The 20,830-nt window shown below is 37.1% G+C and overlaps 1 protein-coding gene across 2 annotated transcripts in view; it reads left to right on the forward strand.

Annotated features, from left to right (window-relative positions):
* DPYD (dihydropyrimidine dehydrogenase) overlaps positions 1 to 20,830 on the forward strand; it is a 922,996-nt gene that overhangs the window by 773,185 nt on the left and 128,981 nt on the right. The window contains exon 20 of one of the 2 annotated variants that reach the window (XM_070779940.1): positions 9,631 to 9,810. The exons of the other annotated variant lie outside the window; for it this stretch is intronic. Coding sequence (XP_070636041.1) covers positions 9,631 to 9,810 — 180 coding nt within the window. The remainder of the gene's footprint in view (positions 1 to 9,630; positions 9,811 to 20,830) is intronic. 2 annotated transcript variants of the gene reach the window in all.

The following is a 20,830-nucleotide window of genomic DNA, read 5'->3' on the forward strand; positions in this document are numbered from 1 at the left end:
TCTGGATACCAGAATAAAATACCTTGGAAACACTTCATACACTTAGTCTGTATTCAGCTGAATTGTGGGTTACGAAATTCATCAGAAAGAGAATGACTACAGATGGACATTGAAAAATAACCTTTCAAGCTCCATAAAATTCATTCTTGATTGGGAAAAAGGAGGCATTCGGACACTTAGAATTTTTCAGGAAATATATAATTTTAAGGATTAGATAAGAGGATAAATAATGTAATCTACAATGAAATAGATGAATATACAAAACAAAGTGACTCCTATACCTTTAAGATTTATCAATGAGTAGCAGTTAATTGAAAAAATTAATAAGCTTAGCTTCTTATCCATTAGGCTTTTCCTGAGTTGAAACTTTGAAAAAAACAACTTCTGTGGGGCTATTTGTTTGTTGTCCTTTTTGCCCCCTCTCCAATTTGCTACAGTCAGAACGTAGAAAACTGAACTCAAAGCCAGATTTCTTAATAGGATGGCATTTGGACAGCTATTTTACTCAGTGATCCTGTGCAGGTTCGTAACAAAGCTGAAATAAGCCCTCTCCTTTTGGGGGAAACAAAATGGTATTCTGTTGAATGCTAGAATTTTATCACTTTGGAAAAAAAAAAAAAAAAAGCTGCTTGAGAGACCTAAGAGTATAAAAGCATTTGAAATCTCAGAAGGAGTTTAAATCAATGCATTGCTACAGTTACAGAGCAGATGAAAGAGCCTGCTGTCTCAATTGCCAGGAAACTACTTAGAAACTCTCACTTTGATTTCTTCACATAGTCTGTTACATTACTGCTAAATGCAATATATAGGGACATCACAACTTTGATGTCGTACAGCTCCAACAAATGGAAACTAATGTGATAGAACAACTAAGATTTGTGGTTTTATGTGGATATACAAATACATCCCTGTCTAGCTCCCTATGTACTGTGTGTCTCCAGGGGCTGTCTTTTCACCTATAGCTTTATAAAATTATAATTCTTGGTGTTTTATTCATGAATTCCAGTAAGCAGTGCCATGTTTATGTAGTACCAAAACCTCATAGGGGGATATTGTTATTGTGGATTATTACTTCAATAGTATGTATTGTGTACCAGTTTCAAAAGTACACTGTAATTTTATACATGTTTATCAGTACTGGTCAGAACCCAATTCAGTGAGGAATTACTTGATTCCATGCCTTTGGAAAATCTGGTGTTTTTAATCAGTGGGTGTGGACAGATGGAGTTGGAAACTGCATTTTCAGCCAACAACAATAGAGATCTGTTTTCCAGTTTCAATAGTAAAACTGCAGTAGTCATCTAATTATTAAAATCCTTATACAGATCTGTGGATTTCTGACATTATTCATTAAATAATGAATTTGAAATTATTTTTCAATAATGTGCTTCTTATGAAAATCACAAATATGAGCATATTCAACTACGGAAGACATTACAATTAAGATTTTGGAATTTATAGGAATAAGATAAAAGCAGAGGTCTGAAGACCTGAATCTGACCATTGACTCTATCACCTACTAATCTTTTGAGTTGGAACATAGCATTCAGTGTTTAATTTCCATTTCTTCACACAACTAAAGATTTAATAGCAGCTTCTCTGTCTTGCTCTTAGAATTGGTACATGGACTAAGTGCTGGTATTAAAAGTCAGTGCCTTAGCTGGAAAACTTCAGACTGGGTGGGAAGACCAACAATGCCTCCAATTGTGTGTTACCATGGACTGTTTAACCTTTCTGGACTTCTAACCTGTGACACAAAGAAATATCTGAATTCCTTTTTGTCTTTGAAAACAATAAAGCACTATGAAAATACTGCAGGTGTTTTACATTGCTTAAACAGATTAACCCTTTATCAAAATGGATTGGTAAAGGGAGATCATAGGATCACTTTTTTCCTTCTTTTTCTGGGAAATCTTTTAAGAATTCAGTAGATAATCCTTCTCATTCACTGTTTCACTGATGGTTTGTTTAATGGGAATATTCTTGAATTTCCTCCAACCACATAAGACTCTGTTATTAGTATATTTTGGTATGTGTTAAGCATTGCAGCATAATTCCATTTTTACTTAAATGTAATCACTCTCCAGTACTCCTCTTACTAATGAATTTACAGAAACTTTGAGACTACTTTGGACTTAAATTGTAATCGTATATTTTGCAGTGTGGTGGCACACATTTCTGAGACCTGGAGTGTAGTTTGTCCATCTGTGTGGTAATAATGAAAAGGAATCGTTATGATTATGGGTTTATCTGAATTATGTCTAATACTTTAAGATCCCTATTTTAAAAATCTTGTCACATTTCAAAATATCATTTGAAAGTTGTGCTACTCAGCTACACTAAAACCCATGCCAGCCTCACATGTCATACTTCTCTAGAACTCTTCTTTGCCAAATTAGTTGCCTGAGATTAGTATTTTTAATCCAGCTTGAATTCTGTTTGCTAGTTTTCTAGTACATTGTCTTTTACATTTCAAGGACTTTGGCTTTTTCTTTACAGGCAAATTTTCCATTTTGACCTCCACCAAGCCCTTTAACTTCTAGATTACTTGATGAAAACTGTGGAGTTTAATACCAGTCTGTCTAAATAATACTACAATTTCCACAGTAGTTCCACCTTCATGAGGTAATTTCATCCTCACAGTGATGAATAAGATACCATCATCTACTGTTTTCAAATTGGAAGGTGGGAGAGGAGGACTCAAAAAGCTCAAAGACTAGTTTCAGTCACACAGCTACTGAAGGACTTAACTGGGTCTCAGACATGTCTTTTGACAAGACCTAAGCTTTTCCTGAAATTATTGCTTAATGCAAATTAAAAAAAAATATCCATGACCTTTTACTGCATTAGACCACAAAAACACAGATTTAAAAAATTATATTCTGCCTAATTCATGCTATGATGATTTATACATGTTATGAAATTTATTTTTGGTGCCAATCTAGCTTACAAACTGCTGGCTACTGGCTCAGAGATTAAAGCGTCTGCCTGCAACATGGGAGACCCAGGTTCAATCCCTGGGTCAGGAAGATCCCCTGGAGAAGGCAATGGCACCCCACTCCAGTACTCTTGCCTGGAGAATCCCATGGAGGGAGGAGCCTGGTAGGCTACCATCCATGGGGTCGCAGAGTTGGACACGACTGAGTGACTTCACTTTCATTTTCACTAGTTTATGTACTTAAATATGTTACCTTTTACTCTCCTATGTGCATAGTATTTAATCTCCATTTTTAAGTGAAGAAAGTTGCACATACTTAGGCAGCTAAGATGTAGTTTAAACCCAATTCTGCCAAACTTCTACAGGCATATGCTTAACCCCTAGGCTATACTACTTGATGTGGCATAAAACCCACTTGATTAGATTTTAAGAAATAGTTTTTCAAGTTCAAGCTCTTTCCATTGTTAAAGCACAAATATTGATACTATCCTCTCATCTGCCTAATTTGTAGCTTTGCGTTGAGTATTGAGAATTTCTCTCAATGTATGTGAAGGAGATTTTAAAAATATCAGATCAGTCACTCAGTTGTGTCCGACTCTTTGTGACACCATGAATCGCAGCACGCCAGGCCTCCCTGTCCATCACCAACTCCCGGAGTTCACCCAGACTCATGTCCATCGAATCAGTGATGCCATCCAGCCATCTCATCCTCGTTGTCCCCCAATCCCTCCCAGCATCAGAGTCTTTTCCAATGAGTCAACTCTTCACATGAGGTGGCCAAAGTACTGGAGTTTCAGCTTTAGCATCATTCCTTCCAAAGAAATCCCAGGGCTGATCTCCTTCAGAATGGACTGCTTGGATCTCCTTGCAGTCCAAGGGACTCTCAAGAGTCTTCTCCAACACCACAGTTCAAAAGCATCAGTTCTTCAGTGCTCAGCTTTCTTCACAGTCCAACTCTCACATCCATACATGACCACAGGAAAAACCATAGCCTTGACTAAACGAACATTTGTTGGCAAAGTAATGTCTCTGCTTTTGAATATGCTATCTAGGTTGATCATAACTTTCCTTCCAAGGAGTAAGTGTCTTTTAATTTCATGGCTGCAGTCACCATCTGCAGTGATTTTGGAGCCCAGAAAAATAAATCTGACACTGTTTCCACTGTGTCCCCATCTATTTCCCATGAAGTGATGGGACCGGATGCCATGATCTTCGTTTTCTGAATGTTGAGCTTTAAGCCCACTTTTTCACTCTCCACTTTCACTTTCATCAAGAGGCTTTTTAGTTCCTCTTCACTTTCTGCCATAAGGGTGGTGTCATCTGCATATCTGAGGTTATTGATATAGACCATCATAAATAGGTAATTTACTACTAATATAGTTAATCTCATTTAATGAAAAATAATGAGAAAGGAGTAGCACCCAGCAACCCTCTGTCACCTCCCAGGTATTTTTACAGTTGCTTTGCATAGACAGGCTCCTGTTAAATGTGTCTTCACCTAAAGTGAAAATTCAGGGCACTGTGTCAGACCTCTGGAGGGGACCGTTTGGTGGCCATGGGAACTTTATGGCACACCTCAAATCATGCTGCACAGGGGGTCACCACAAACTCAGCCTCTGCATACAGCTGGCCCTGCTGAGAATCAAGGGCCCCTATTTAGAACAGCTCACTGTAGGGAGATTCACGCTCATGGAAATAATTAATGGTGGCAATGATCCTTATAATGGCACCTGATGCCCTGCTGCGAAGAAAGATAAACCAGCCTTCACCATAAAGAACTTACAAATTATACTGAGCAAACATGTTAACAGCTATTAAGAGTCCTAATCAGAGCTGTTAAACAAACAATTAAGAGATGTCATATAAAATACACCCATTTAGGAATAGCAGCTACATGTTTGGAGTTTTAAAAGGAACCATTTACCTTTGAGATAGAGATAAAACCCTCAGTGCAGGTTAGGGAAGAACAAGGCACCTTTCTGAGCAAATCCGTTTTCTGAGCATCAAATCCCATGGACTTACTACTTCATCAGAAAACTACTCTTGTGTTTTCACATATAACATTATTGTAAGTAGAGCTTTAAAGGGCCAAAATATTGCAGTCTGATAATAAAAAGCAGGAAATTATTTGTCTGGAAGAAATTTACTTTGCAGAAGGCATTTCTAAGATAAGAGATTCATCCCCACCAGTGCTTAAATCTTGGTTATTCTAAGTGTAGTCGGCAACCTTAGCACCACCTGGAAGCTTGTCACAAAGGCAGAAACTTGGAACTTGGAACTCACTCCAAACCTACAGAAACAGAATTTACAGTTTAATAAGACCCTCTGATAATATGTGTGTGTGTGTGTGTATATATATATTATTTTTCAAAGAGATAGCAATCTAAAAGCTTCTATTATCAGAAATTCTTTCAGAAAATTAATGTTTAATCTTATGGGGAAAAAAGTTAAATTATTTTCAGAAAGTATATTATAGTGTGACAGTTCTTTATGATGAAACGTGTCTGAAGTGGTCCCCTCTGACCCTGATGGTGGGGTCCAGGGCTTCCAGCATAGCACCCCATCCCAGCCATGTTCAGTCACCAGCTGGTAGTCTCTCCTCCCTCTTCAAGTCCTATGTCCTCCTCACCTGCTCAATGCAGCTCCCAATTATGTAAGGACAGTAGAATAAAGAGCATACAAGAGGGTGGGAAAAAGAGGAAGTCTTTTTAGTCTTTAGCACCATATGATCTTCCATAGTTAAAATACACAAGTCACTCCAATCACTCTGGCACCACTTGATTGAGTCCACTCTATACAAATTGTGGATTAAGGGAAGTAGTGGCTTCTGTATCTCCTCACCAGGAAAGTTAGGGAGGACTAAGACTAAACTTGACTATTCATGCATTGCAAAGTGGCTAGAGTCCTTTTTAGAGTCCTTTCAGCAGCAGGTTTTCACAGCAATCGTGAACATCCTATAAATTACATGACATGATGTGATTTTCAAAATCTGATCTCTTATGTTCATATGGGTAAATGTTTTAAGACTATAGTAAAAGTGTATCCATTAGCATATACTACAAAAAAAAAAAAATAGAATCTCACAGAACAAAGAAGATTAAGTAAAGTGTCAGTTGACTTTTACAGTTTAAAAAAAATCCTGTGGAGGAGATTATAATGATGTTCTTTATCATTGTTCTGAAAAGAAAACAACTCTAAGAAAGTTATAACAGGCCTAATTAATGCTTAAATTGTTCTTCCTGAGAAACAGGTTTTTTATGTGATATAAATGGACTTCCTAGAAAATATTCTTGTCTGTATTTAGTTATTCAATGTTCTTTCCTACATTGTAATAACATACAGCCCTTCACAATAGGAAATGAAAGGTTTTTATTTCTGTTTTTGGTTTTGGCTTGTTGTTTTTACTCATACTATACAAGTAAGAAGTAAAACATGAAGACATTGACAATTTTTATCTACTAGTATCAGTTTTTCAAAACAATAGTTATATTTGGGTTGAAGATAATTGACCATTTAAAATATATATGCATGGTTTTGGTTCATGGAAAAAATAATTTTCATTATATGAAAAGAGTTTTTCTGCTGTGAATGTCTCCACCTAAGTCACCTTAGCCTGCATGGTCATGAATTATGTAGTATAATCCACTTTCTAACCATGTGGCCTGCCTGGGACAAGTCAGTTAATGTCTCTGCATCTCACTTGCCTCATCTGTAAATTAGGGCTAAAAATTAAACCTACCTCTTAGTGTTATTTTGAGGACTTCATGATATAATACATTAAAAAGTGTTGAACAGAGTATGTGGCCCATCATAAGAGCCTACCTCCACATCATCATTCAACCAAGTTTGACAGAAATTTAATATACAGAAGCCATTCTGTTTTATTCTGAAATATAAAATGGCTACATTCCCTTAAAACGTAGCCATTTTCATCCTTATAAAAATAGTACACAAAATTCTCCTACTTATACCACTAGCTCTGCTCTTTTTCTTACATGAGCCAAACTTCTCATCAGATCATTCCATCTTCATATCTTCAGTTCCTCAATCCTCATCCACTCCTCAATTCATCATAACACGCTTCTGCCCTATTGCAGAAATTATCCACCATAAATGCTAATGTCTTTTGATTGACAAATTTAATGATACCTCTTCACCTCTGATATTAATGACCCTTCGTGCAGCATTTGACATCTGTCTTGTGTCTCTTCTGAGTGTCCTTCATTGTCTTCCTTAAGCCTTCATTTTAAATGCTTCTATTCCCAGAATCCCACATTTGGCCTTTTTATATGTACATAGTGAAATGACTACCACTCTTTGCTGAGAACTGCTAGGTATACATTCTTCTTGCCCTTTTTCTGTTTCTATCTATTTCCCATTCCCTATTCTAGAGCTCTCAGTATGTTTTCAGTAAATTTTCTCAACCAGCCTAGCAACAGCTAAGTATTTGGTGGTGTGCTAGGCACGAGGATTGTAATGAAATATATTAATTAAACACCCAGAAGGCTTTAAGAGACCTTGAAGTAGAATATGGTTTATCCTTCTATTTTCAGGTATTTCCTCATCTACATTCACATATGACATGAGTTTTCATTGTTGTTGTTTCAGTCGCTAAGTAATATACGATTCTTTGCAACCCCACGAACTGCAGCACGCCAGCCTTCTCTGTCCATCACTATCTCCCTGAGTTTGCTCAAACTCATGTCCATTGAGTCTGTGATACCGTCCAACCATCTCACCCTCGTCGCCCCCTTCTCTTGGCCTCAATTTCTCATCATCGGGGTCTTTTCCAATGAGTCAGCTCTTTGCATCAGGTGGCCAGAAGTATTGGAGCTTCTTTATTGGCTGCTATCCCCAGGCACTATGATATATGCTAAGAATCTAACATCTGGAAAGATAGGCTAGAAATGAGTTTTGCTTTGCTTACTTTTGTTTGGATGGTTGTTTCTTTGGATTGATTTGAAATATGGATGTGGAGAGTCACTGAATTCTAGGTGATAAATTTTCTGTTTAAGTGATGGTGGGCCATATGGATGAAGAGGTCCTACCAGCAGTTGTAAATGAGTTTCTGGAGTCTATGTGTAGTATAAAAATTGGAGAATTATCTTTGTAAGTAATCAATCTGAAAGTGTTTCTCTAAATCCACTGAATTCAAGCTCTAACTCAAATCCTAACAGACTCTCAAATATGTTGTTTTTAGAAGGATCCTAATTTCTCAGATTCAGCCATTAAATCTCTATTTTCTAACAAATGGTCATGCAAAAAAAAAAAAAAATCTCTCCTGCACATGCAGTCATTAAACATATCTCTATTAAGAGCAGAATAAGTGACAAACTCTGTGCTAGTCCCTGGGGATAATATGTTGTCCAAAATAAATATAGGTTCTTCCCTCCTAAAGCTTCAGTCTATCCGGGAAGGGAGCTGTCAATCAAATAATCTTGCAAAAGTTAGAAGTCAAAACTCTATGAGTTAAGGAGGCTTTAACCTCCTTATGGAGCTCCTAGAGGCCTCCTTGAAGAAGTAATATTTCCCATGAGACTGAAGCCTGGGGGGTTGGTCAGCCATGTGTAAAAGGCAAAGGCCTTCCAGGCAGCAAGGTCTTACGAGGTCTCAAGGCAAAGAAAGAATGTGGCAAATCTGAGGAAAAGAGGAAAGACCTGGATGATTGGAGCATAGTGAATACAAAGAAGAACAACAATATATGAGGCTGAAGAGGTAGGCATTGGTACCTGCGGGCTGAGTTAACTGATGAGAGCACTCCAGCCCAGCATGACCACCTTCAAACAAGGTACATGACCAGCCAGGACATGTACCTCTAAGCAGTACATCTTAACAGAAAGCAAATGAGAGATTAAAATGTCCATTCTTAGGTTGTGCTGAATTTAACTCCTTGGAAATTCTACCTATTGGACCTAATTTTTTACAGCCATACTGACTATGCATGACATAGGGTTTCCCTGGTGGCTTAGATGGTAAAGAATCTGCCTGCAATGCAGGATACCTGGGTGCAATCTCTGTATTGGAAAGATCTCCTGGATAAGGGAATGGAAACCAATCCAGTGTTCTTGCCTGGAGAATTCCATGGACAGGGGAGCCTGGAGGGCTACAGTCCATGGGGTTGCAAAGTCAGACACAACTGAGAAACTAACACTTTACACATATTTAAAGTATACAGTCTGATGTTTTGAAATATGTATATACCTGTGAGACTGTCCCCACATCAAGCTGATGAAAGTATCCATAGTCCCTGAAAGTTTCCCTGTGCCCCTTGGCAGTTTTTCCTTCCCTAACACTCCCATCCCCGGCAGGCAATGACTGACATGTCAGGCTTAGACCAGTGCCTGGCATGTAAAATAAATTGTGTTGACTGTCTGAAAAGTGAGTCTGTTTGGAGAATTAGCTCTTGGTTTGACTGAAGCTGGTACTCCAATACTTTGGCCACCTGTTGTGAAGAACTGACTCATTTGAAAAGACCCTAATGCTGGGAAAGGTTGAAGGTGGGAGGAGAAAGGGACAACAAAGGATGAGATGGTTGGATGGCATCATCAATTCAACGGACATGAGTTTGAGTAAACTCTGGAAGTTAGTGATGGACAGAGAGGCCTGGTGTGCTGCAGTCCATGGGGTCACAAAGAGTCTGATAGGACTGAGCAACTGAACTGACATTCTGTTGGTTGCTCTACCTTTTCTAGGTATGCAGTGCTATTCAAAATCAGGATTTCACTATCATCCAAGACTACTGCACTGGCCTCAAAGCCTTGCTTTATCTGAAAAGCATTGAAGAACTACAGGACTGGGATGGGCAGAGTCCAGCCACGAAGAGTCACCAGAAAGGGAAACCAGTCCCTTGTATTGCTGAACTTGTGGGAAAGGTACGTGGTCACCTCTCTTGGGTTGTCCTTGAGGACTCTGGCTTTTTCATTTTCCATTTCGGGTCTTGTTTGCCCTCCCACTGTCCTACTAACAGGGGAAACACAGATGCCCCGTTGGATGTGACTGCATAGTAGAATTGTTCTGAAGGAGCCTTGATTACAACTATATGACAGGTCTCTGAGCTACATTTTTATGAAACCTGTATAACACAAGGTCACATAAAGGAAAAAGATTGAAGTTTATAGTATAAAATGCCTCCAAATTCTTGCTTACTGTGGTGATGACTGGCATTCTTTCCAGTGGGAGGCTGGAGATTTCTTTATTCTTTAACCAGCTCTGGAAATTATAACATTACCTTTCTATTTTCAGACAATCAAATCACTGGAGCCCTGAATAATATGATGAAGTTTTTAAAATTAAAATCTAATCAGTATCTTTTGTAACTGCTTCTGCTATGTGTGTGGTTAAATCTGGGCTCAAAAGGTTATGTCCCAACTTTCTCTCTAACTGCTATTTTCAGAGAAATATACACTACATTTACATTTTGTATAATACAGTGATTTTAGCAAATCTTTTCTGAAACAACATTCAGTATTTTGCCTTTGTATTTCATTTGTATTATTCTAAATAGACAACCATTGTCAGAAGACGTTTCTTGAGTCCTGAATGAGGGGAGGAAAAAATTATAATTCTTAGTCTTTTCAGCTTGTCACTACATCAATAATTAACTTTAAAAAAAGAGAGGCAAGTATAAAAAGATTCTTTAAGGAAGCATTTAATAATTCAAATGAATCTTAACTTGAAACAGGTCACATGAAAAAGAATGGAAAACAAAAACCCTGGGTTCTGTGCTTTCGATGGCATGGTTAGGGACTCAGAAAGAATAAGAGAAACATCATATAATGATTTACATTGAGATAGCCAAAAATAAGAGCTTCTTATAGATTAATGTGTATGAATGACTGCAAGTCCAGTGATCAAAAATAAAAGGGGGGGGGAATAAAATCTTGCTGGTTTCCAGGAAAATATCGTGATGAATGACTCCATGAATGGCAATCAAACAGAAAGGCTGGGTGACATTAATATTTATAATATTATAATTAGCAAGACTGTGCCCAAGCAGTATTATTAGTGTAACTAATCATATTACTATAAACTGAATCTGAAAGTATTTAGACAGTGAGTGCTCATGCCTTTATCAATGACCATCAATATCCCAAGGTTGTTCATAACTAAAAAAAATTTACAAATAACTTTACGCTCATGCAATGTAAACATATCCAGTTAATTGTTTCTGACGTGATGGTTTTGATAGTTTATGACCATCTATAAAAGCATTGTCTCAAATATATGCAGTCATCGTGAGAGCTGAGATGGAAAAGGCTGCATTGCACTGCGTCATTTTGTCTCTAAAGGACTTCCACACTCATTTCAAAACTTACATATTCAAATAAAAATAGGTAATGATGGAGACACTTGTGTCAATAACATAAGTGGAAACTGATTTTCAGATAGTTTGAATCTAGGTTTAGACTTCATTTTGGTAAGCCCAGCCTTCATCAAAGTTGTAAGCGTAATTTCCAGTATTATCATTTGTTAAAAAAAAAAAGGAAGATCTTGCTTATGTGATTGTATTACTAATTCATTTCTCAGCACTAAGTTGAGGAACAAGCAGATGGTCTGGTAAATAGATCTATGCCCCAGAGTCTCCGGTGAGGGCTGACATGACTCAAACAATAGGTGACTATCTCCTTTAGGTTAATATTCCTAATAGTGAATCAAAGCACTCCGGGTCCACAGTACAGGTGGCTTCCTAGCTGTTCTTTCCTGGTGTATGTATGTGTGTGTATCTTTGACAGTAATTCATATTATATTCTCATTAGCTAAGGAGTAGGATGCTGCTTCTTACCATGTTTTCATGCTATAGGGAAACAAGAGAAGATGCAGACGCTTTTAAAAAGCCCCGCTAGAAGTAGCTGGCTTCTTTAGACAGGAAAAAAATTTATTTGGAAAGTATAATTGTTACTCTACTTAATCTTTCACTCAGAGGTCAGGCTAGAATAAATTAGAGTAGAAATTTAGAAGAAACCAATTACAGTGCAGTGTTTGAAGATGGAGGAAAATGAGACTTGAGCCATGGAAACAAGGATTTGGCCAAATTAGTCATGTTATCTTTCAAGTAATTAGTATATTTAATATATTCTCCCTAATGCATACCTCACGTATTAATTGATTAAACTTCCCAAGCAATGTTTCTTCATGTGACTTTGGAAGAGCAAGAAGTCAGGCATTTATAGTTTGCTCTGGTCTTATGGTGCAAGTTGTATAAATTTGTGCCTGCAAGCATGAGAGTAGATTCCATAGGAAGGGCAGTCATAGCTCTTCTACACCACAAAGCTGTTATCTCAAACTCATGGTGCTTGAATACCATGTGGCATACATCTGACAGTGTAGATTCCCCGGCTCCACTCCTAGAGATCCCGATTTAACTGGTCAAAGGTGCGTCCAGGAATCTGCATTTTAACATCCTGATTCTGATGGAAGAACACAAAGATCCATGTTGCCAAGAGGACTGAAGTGAATAGCAACTGAGTACAGTCAGAGACTGAGAAGATAGTGATGGACATAACACAGCTTCTTTTGTAGGAGAAAGCTGGTAAGAAATGATTTTGAGCTGGAAGAGAAATGACATAGAGAATAGGGAGAGGAAATCCAGAGAAGCAGCACACTGGGTTCTGAATGACCAGTGGTTGAACATGCCCATTGAGGAACCAGGGAGTTAGTTCAGCTGTTGGATCAAAGACACGTAAGCCAGAAGAATTGTAACGCAGAGACAGTTGTCAAAGGCATGACATCCAGAGTCCATGCCTGACTTCTTGCTCTTCCAAAGTCACATGAAGAAACATTGCTTGGGAAGTTTAATCAATTAATACATGAGGCATGCATTAGGGAGAATATATTAAATATACTAATTACTTGAAAGCTAACATAACTAATGTGGCCAAATCCTTGTTTCCATGGCTCAAGTCTCATTTTCCTCCACAGTCAGCAATGAGGATGTCTGTGAGGATTAGGAAGTTGAGACTATTCACAATATCATCAAAAATGGAGGGGCATCTGTAGCCAAACCCTTTTATTTTATACTCAGTTACCTTAATTCCCTCTTTACCTGGCAAAAACCTGGCAGCTCAATAAAAGTGAGCTTGCTGTATGTGGGACAGTGGTTACTGGCAGAGTTCAGAGCAAGCCTGTGGGGTTTCTATGAGGCTTCGTCACTTATTAACTAAGCAACTCCGGTGAGTTAATTAATCTCTCTAAATCTGTGTCTCAAACTATAAAATGAGGATAACCACAAGTCCGCATTCTCTCATTAACAATTCTGAAACCAAAAAACTCTGTAACCAAATGTTTCACATAACTCATTTGGCAGCAAACCTGGCCTGAACTGATATGAGGCTATTTATAATCTTTATTTATTCCTTTTAGAGTGAACATTTGCATGTTTACTGCAGAGAGACTAATGTGTTTGAGTCCAGGTTGCCACTCCGCATCTTGCTGGAGGTATTAGGTATAATGTAGTAAATGTACCATTTTTCTTTCTTAAAGTCCAAAAAAGTTTCTGAATTTTGAAATACGATTCGCCTTAAGTAGTTTAGATAAAATGTTGTGAAGAATACTTAAATGAAAATGTAACTGCGATTATATCTTTATCCACAAATTCTTCTTTAGAGTTGGAGGCAAAGTATATATTTTAGTGACATTAGAAAATAAAATGCTAATATTTGGCATTTTAAGGTGTGAAAATAAGAATTATGTTGAGATAATTTGCTTGAGAAACATGGAAAAAATTGCATGCTAAAAGAAAAAAACAAAATTTTACAATCAGAAAGCATGGAAGGAAATGACTGTACTTTTCTGTGCTTAGGATAAAAGCAGAATTCCTAAGCAAGAGCCCTTGAGAGAAAACAACACAGGACAACACAGCTGATTGCTTGGGGTCTGTGCACATTTTCACCTGCTCTTCTTTACATCTGGAGTCTTTCCAGTTCACTAAAGAGTAATTAAAGCATCCTCTTCTCTTTGAGTTATTCTCTGACCTCTCTGACCAGGGTTAATTTCTCCTTTTCTTCTTCCATCTGAGTTGCAACCAGTATCACACAGCATTTGAATCTCTGCATCTCTGATTCTTCTGCCAGACAGTCTTCCCCTTTGTATCCCAATTCCTGGGTACCCACTGATACTCAGTAAGGGCTTAATAAATGATGTTTGAATAAGTAAATGAATGAATAAATAAATGCTGTAAGAAAACAGCTAAGTGGTAGAACTAACAGTCAATATTTACCATGCATCATTTCCCCCATTACATCAAAAATGAAAAAAGAAAAATAGTAACTTTGAACTTAAAAGTCTTTTATGGTGTATGAGTCTAGTAAAATGAGATGGAAAGAAGCCAGAGTGAAAAGAATGAGGTATGCAACTGAGCGACCTTGATTCCTTCTAGAATTGGCAAAATGTACCTAGAGTATAAGCTTCTTGAGGGTCTAGACCACACCATGTGCCAGTGCCTGACCTAATGTTCATCATGTAGGAGCAACAGCATGGTAGCTGAATTACTGAATGATATATTAATCACTCTTTTATTTTTTTAAATCTTAAATGTGTTATCTATCTTAAATGTCACTTCCTTTGTGAAGTCATCTATGACTGTCTTCCTCTCCCTCTAGGAAAATTGAGTTGCTTCTTTGATAGCTCAGTTGGTAAAGAATCTGCCTGCAATGGAAGAGACCCCGGTTCGATTCCTGGGTTGGGAAGATTCCCTGGAGAAGGGATAGGGTACCCACTCCAGTTTTCTTGGGCTTCCCTTGTGGCTCAGCTGGTAAAGAATCTGCCTGCAATGCAGGATGCCTAGGTTCGATCCCTGGGTTGGAGAAGGGGAAGGCTACCTACTCCAGTATTCTGGCCTGGAGAATTCCATGGACTGTATAGTCCATGGGGTTGCAAAGAGACACAACTGAGTGACTTTCACTTTCACTTTTCTCCTACAGCCCTTTGTTCATATAACCAGTATTGCAGTTATTAGATGATCTTCTAGTTATATTACTTCTTGTCCATCACTGAGCTCATTATGAGCTTCTGGAAAACAGAGATCATGTCTCATTTATATTTGAATTTTCAAGCACCTCGCACAATGCTCCATGTTTATAGAATTAAGTTGCACAGACTATCTGTGGTGTCCTTCTTTAGAAGAAAAAAAGGAAGCCAGTTTATAATTAAAATTCCAGCCAGGCCCTTTCAAGAATAGCAAGCATTTTAGAAGAAAACAGTAAACGTGCCAAATTACTTTCAGTAGGTATTAAAATATGATGAAATACCTATCAGTGATATTAATAAGTGAACATAATGTGTACTCATTAAAAAGCTTTCATTGGGATAAAATCAGAAACACTGTCTGGTGCTTGTATAGTGATTCATAATACAAGGTTTTATTTTGATGATAAAAACCAAAATGTGTGCATCTATATGGCCAGATGCATCCTTCTCATGTTTTTAAAATCAAAAGGAATATGATTTATAAAACTACTGCTATGTAGTGGTGGTGCTTTGTATGTAGATCTCTATCTATTTACTTGTCTCTGGTATGTTTTTCAATACAGGGAACAACGAAGCATCCACAAGGAATATATAATGTCATAAGCATGACTATCACAAAAGTCCTCATAATAACAGTGGTATCTCCTGTTTACTAAAAACTTTAAAAGTCTTATGTCTTCATGCTATTTATTTTTTTGTGCTTTTCATTTTTCCAAATTGAAGTTTAGTTTACATAAAAATGGACAGATCTTAAACCATTTGATGAGTTTTGGCCAACAATACACCAATAAAATCCTTGCATCTATCAAGATACACAACATTGCCAACACCTCTTGGATTCCCTTCTACATTTTCCCAGTCATTATCTCTCTGTCTTTCCTACCACCAGAAGCAAACACTAATTTCCATCAACATAGGTTAGTTTGCTCATATGCTTTAGCATGATACAACTAGAATTCCATAATGTATGCTTTTTTCTGTGTGGTTATTCTCAATACAGTGTTTCAGAGATTCATCCAGGTTTGGGGGGCTGTAAAGCAATTCATTTTTATTGGTAAATAATATTTTATTGTATAAATATACCACAATTTGAGTATTCATTCAAATCAACATTTGGGCTAGGTTCACTTCCCCAATATTGTAAATATATCTGAAATAGGCATTCATGCATAAATGGTTTTGTGAATACAAATTTTTACTTCTCTTGAGTAAAATCCAGGTGTGTAATATCTGCATCATAAGGTAATGTGTATGCTTTATAAGAAACCTACAAACAGATTTCCAAAGTGATTGCAGCATTTTACACTCCTACAACTGCAGATGGGTGTTTTGGTTTTTCCACATTCCAGCCAACATTTAGTATTCTCTTTCCTTTTCATTTTAGACATTTTATTGTATGTACATGACAACCATACTGTAATATGAATTTTTATTGCCCTGGAAATTCATGATGTTCACCACTTCTTTGTGTTCTTTTTACACATCCATATGTCTTCTTCTCTGAAGAGTCTATTCAGTTCTTTCCCCTACTTAATAATTGGGTTGATTTTTTAATTAAATTTTAGAAATTCTATATATGTTCTAGATACAAGTCCTTAGAGGCAGAAAAAGCATTTGACAAAATCTAGCAACTACTCATCATAAAAACCTAAGCAATCTAGTGGAAACCCTCAACCTGATAAAGCATTTATAAAAATTCTATAGTTCATACTATATGTAATGGTGAAAAAAAATCAACTTCCCCTAAGATCAAGAACTAGGCATAAATGTCTACACTCACTACTTATATCCAACATTATACTGGAGGTCCTAACTACTGCAATAGGGACACAAAAAGAAATAAATGGTATCTAAATTGGAAACAAAGACTATGAAGACTGTCTTAATTTGCAGGTAGTAATATTGTGTACATAAAACTTGTAAAGCACCTGTAAAAACACTATTGTTGTTCTTGTTCAATCAATAAGTTGTGTCCAATTCTTTGAGATCCTATGGGCTGCAGCACACCAGGCTTTCCTATCCTGCACTATCTCCCGAAGTTTGCTCAAATTCATGTCTTGAATCAGTGATGCTATCTAACCATCTTATCCTGTACTGCTCCCTTCTCCTTTTGACATCAGTTTTTCCCAGCATCAGAATCTTTTCCAAAGAGTCAGCTCTTTGCAATAGGTGGCGAAAGTATTGGAACTTCAGCATCAGTCCTTTCAATGAATATTCAGGGTAGATTCCCTTTAGATTGACTTATTGGAACTCCTCGCTATCTAAGAGACTCTCTCAAGAGTCTTCTCCTGCAGCACAATTCAAAAGAATTCTTCCTGATGTAGCCTTCTTTATGGTTCAGCTCTCACATCCATACAGGATTACTGGAAAAAATATATCTTTGACTATATGGACCTTTCTTGGCAAAATGGTGTTTCTTCTGTTTAGTATGCTGTGTAGGTTTGTCATTGCTTTTCTTTCCAAGGAGCAAGAGTCTTTTAATTTCATGGCTGCAGTCACTGTCCACAATGATTTTGGAGCCCAAGAAAATAAGATCTATCACTGCTTCCACTTTTTCCCCTTCTGTTTGCCATGATGAGACCAGATGCCAAGATCTTAGTTTTTGAATGTTGAGTTTTAAGCCAGCTTTTTCACTTTCCTCTTTCACCTTGATCAAAAGGTTCTTTAGTTCCTCTTCACTTTCTGCCATTAGAATGATATCATCTGCATATCCGAGATTGTTGATATTTCTCCCAGCAATCTTGATTTCAGTTTGTGATTCATCCAGGCTATCATTTCTCATGATGTACTCTGCATAGAAATTAAATAAGCAGGGTGACAGTCAATAGCCTTGACATACTCCTTTCCCAATTTAGAACCAGTTCTTTGTTCCATGTCTAGTTCCAACTGTTGCTTCTTGAAACCACATACACAGGTTTCTCAGGAGGCAGGTAAGGTAGTATTCCCATATCTTTAAGAATTTTCCACTTTGTTTTGATCCTCATAGTCAAAGGCTTTAGCATAGTCAATAAAGAAGAAGTAGATGTTTTTCTGGAACTCTCTTGCTTTCTCTATGATCCAAGGAATCTTGGCAATTTGGTCTCTGGTTCCTCTGCCTTTTCCAAACCCAGCCTCTACATCTGGAATTTTCGATTCACATACTGCTGAAGTCTAGCTTGAAGGATTTTGAGCATAATCTTGCTAGCGTGTGAAACATGTACAGCTGTACGGTAACTTGAGCATTTTTTGGCACTGCCCTTCTTTGAGATTGGAATGAAAAATTAACCTTTTCCAGTCCCATGGCCACTGCTGAGTTTTCCAAATTTGCTGACATATTGAATGTGGTACTTTAACAGCATCATCGTTTAGGATTTTAAATAGCTTTCAGCTAGAATTCCATCACCTCCACTTGCTTTGTTCATAGTAATGCTTCCTAATACCCACTTGACTTCACACTCCAGAATGTCTGGATCTAGGTAAGTGATCACACCATCATTGTTATCCGTGTCATTGAGAACATTTTTTGTATAGTTCTTCTGTGTGTTCTTGCCACCTCTTAATCCCTTCTGTTTCTGTAAAGTCCTTACTCTTTTTGTTGTTTATCATGCCCATCCTTGCATGAAGTATACCCTGGTATCTTGTTTTTTTGAAGAGATCTCTAGTCTTTCCCATTCTATTGTTTTCTTCTATTTCTTGGCATTGTTCATTTAAGAAGGACTTCTTATTTCTCCTTTCTATTCTCTGGAACTAAAAATCAATAAATGAACTTAGCAGAGTTTCACAAGATAAAGACAATATACAAAAGTCAATTGTATTTTTATATATACAGCCCAAAAATTAAATTTTAAAATGCCCTTTACAATAGCATTCAAAATCTACAAAATACTTAGGAACAAATTAAAATTTGTGCAGTAACCACCCACTGAAAACTACAAATTACAAAACTATAAAGAATTGCTGAGAAAAATTAATGAAGAAATATCAATAGAGAGATATGCTAAGATTCGATTTTCTTCAAATTGATCTGTAGATATACGACAATCCCAATCAAAATCCTAGAACATGTATTTGTAGAAGTTGACAAACTGATTCTAAAATTTGCATTGGATTTCAAAGGTCCAACAGTAGCCAAAAGAATCTTGAAAAAGAACATACTTAGAAGATTTGATCTATCTGTCTTCAAGATTTTCTATAAATCTGGAGTAGTCAAGCAAGTCTGTTTTAGTGTCAGGACAGACAAATAGAGCAATGGAACAGATAGAAAGTCTAGAAGTAAACCACACATATAACCTCAATTGATTTTTGACAAAGACACCAAAGCAATACAATGGAGAAAGGAAAGACTTTTCGATAAATGAGCTGGAATTAATGGATAACCATATATAGATATAGATACATAGGTATTTAACGAACCTTCATATTAACCTCACACAGGACACAAAAGTAACTTTAAATATATCACAGATATAAAAATAAAAAAAATATTATATAATTAAAAAAATGTAAGTAAATATCCTTTGGGATAAGAAAATTGTTTAAGATACAAAAACATACTCGAAAAAAATTAATAGTTGCACTTCATCAAAATTAACTTCTGCTCATCAAAAGGCAAGTTAAGGAAATGAAAATTTAAATTAGAGAATTGGAGAAACTATCCATAATACTTGTAACACACAAATAACTTGTGGCCAGAATATATATATAATACTTTATTAAAGTAAACTGGAATTATTTAAAACAATTTAATCTTATCAACAAGTATATGGAAACTTAAAATAAAAATCCATGGTGAGAGACCTGCCTGTGGGCTGTTGCATTAGTCAGTTCACTTCAGTTGCTCAGTAGTGTCCTACTCTTTGCGATCCCATGGACTGCAGCACACCAGGCCACCTTGTCCATCACCAACTCCTGGAGCTTACTCAAACTCACATCCATTGAATCGGTGTTACCATCCAACAGTCTCATCCTCTGTAGTCCCCTTCTCCTCCTGCCTTTACTATTTCCAGCATCAGGGTCTTTTCAAATGAGTCAGCTCTTTGTATCAGGTAGTTTCAGCTTCAGCATCAGTCCTTCCAATGAATATTCAGGACTGATTTCCTTTAGGATGGACTGGTTGGATCTCCTTGCAGTCCAAGGGACTCTCAAGAGTCTTCTCCAACTCCACAATTCAAAAGCATCAATTCTTTGTTGCTCAACTTTCTTTATAGTCCAATTCTCACATCCGTACATGACTATGGGAAAAACCATAGCCTTGACTAGACGGACCTTTTTTGGCAAAGTAATGTCTCTGCTTTTTAATATTCTAACTAGGTTGGTCATAACTTTCCTTCCAAGGAATAAACGTGTTTTAATTTCATGGCTGCAGCTACCATATGCAGTGATTTTGGAGTTCAAAAAAATAAAGTCTGCCACTGTTTCCCCATCTATTTGCCATGAAGTGATGGGACCTGATGCCATGATCTCAGTCTTCTGAATGTTGAGCTTTAAGTCAACTTTTTACCTCTCTACTTTCACTTTCATCAAGAGGCACTTCAGTTCCTTTTCACTTTCTGCCATAAGGGTGGTGTCATCTACATATCTGAGGTTATTGCTATTGCTCCCAGCAATCTTGATTCCAGCTTGGGCTTCATCCAGTCCAGCATTTCTCATGAAGTACTCTGCATATAGGTTAAATAAGCAGGGTGAAAATATATTTTTGACGTACTCATTTTCCTATGTGGAACCAGTCTGTTGTTCCATGTCCAGTTCTAACTATTGCTCCTGACCTGCATTCAAATTTTTCAAGAGGCAGGTCAGGTGATCTGGTATTCCCATCTCTTGAAGAATTTTCCACAATTTATTGTGATCCACACAGTCAAAGGCTTTGGCATAGTCAATAAAGAAAAAATAGAAGTTTTCTGGAACTCTATTGCTTTTTCAATGATCCAGCGGATGTTGGCAATTTGGTCT

The sequence above is a fragment of the Bos indicus genome, chromosome 3, assembly GCF_029378745.1.
Source record: "Bos indicus isolate NIAB-ARS_2022 breed Sahiwal x Tharparkar chromosome 3, NIAB-ARS_B.indTharparkar_mat_pri_1.0, whole genome shotgun sequence".
In the NCBI taxonomy this organism is placed as follows: domain Eukaryota; kingdom Metazoa; phylum Chordata; class Mammalia; order Artiodactyla; family Bovidae; genus Bos; species Bos indicus.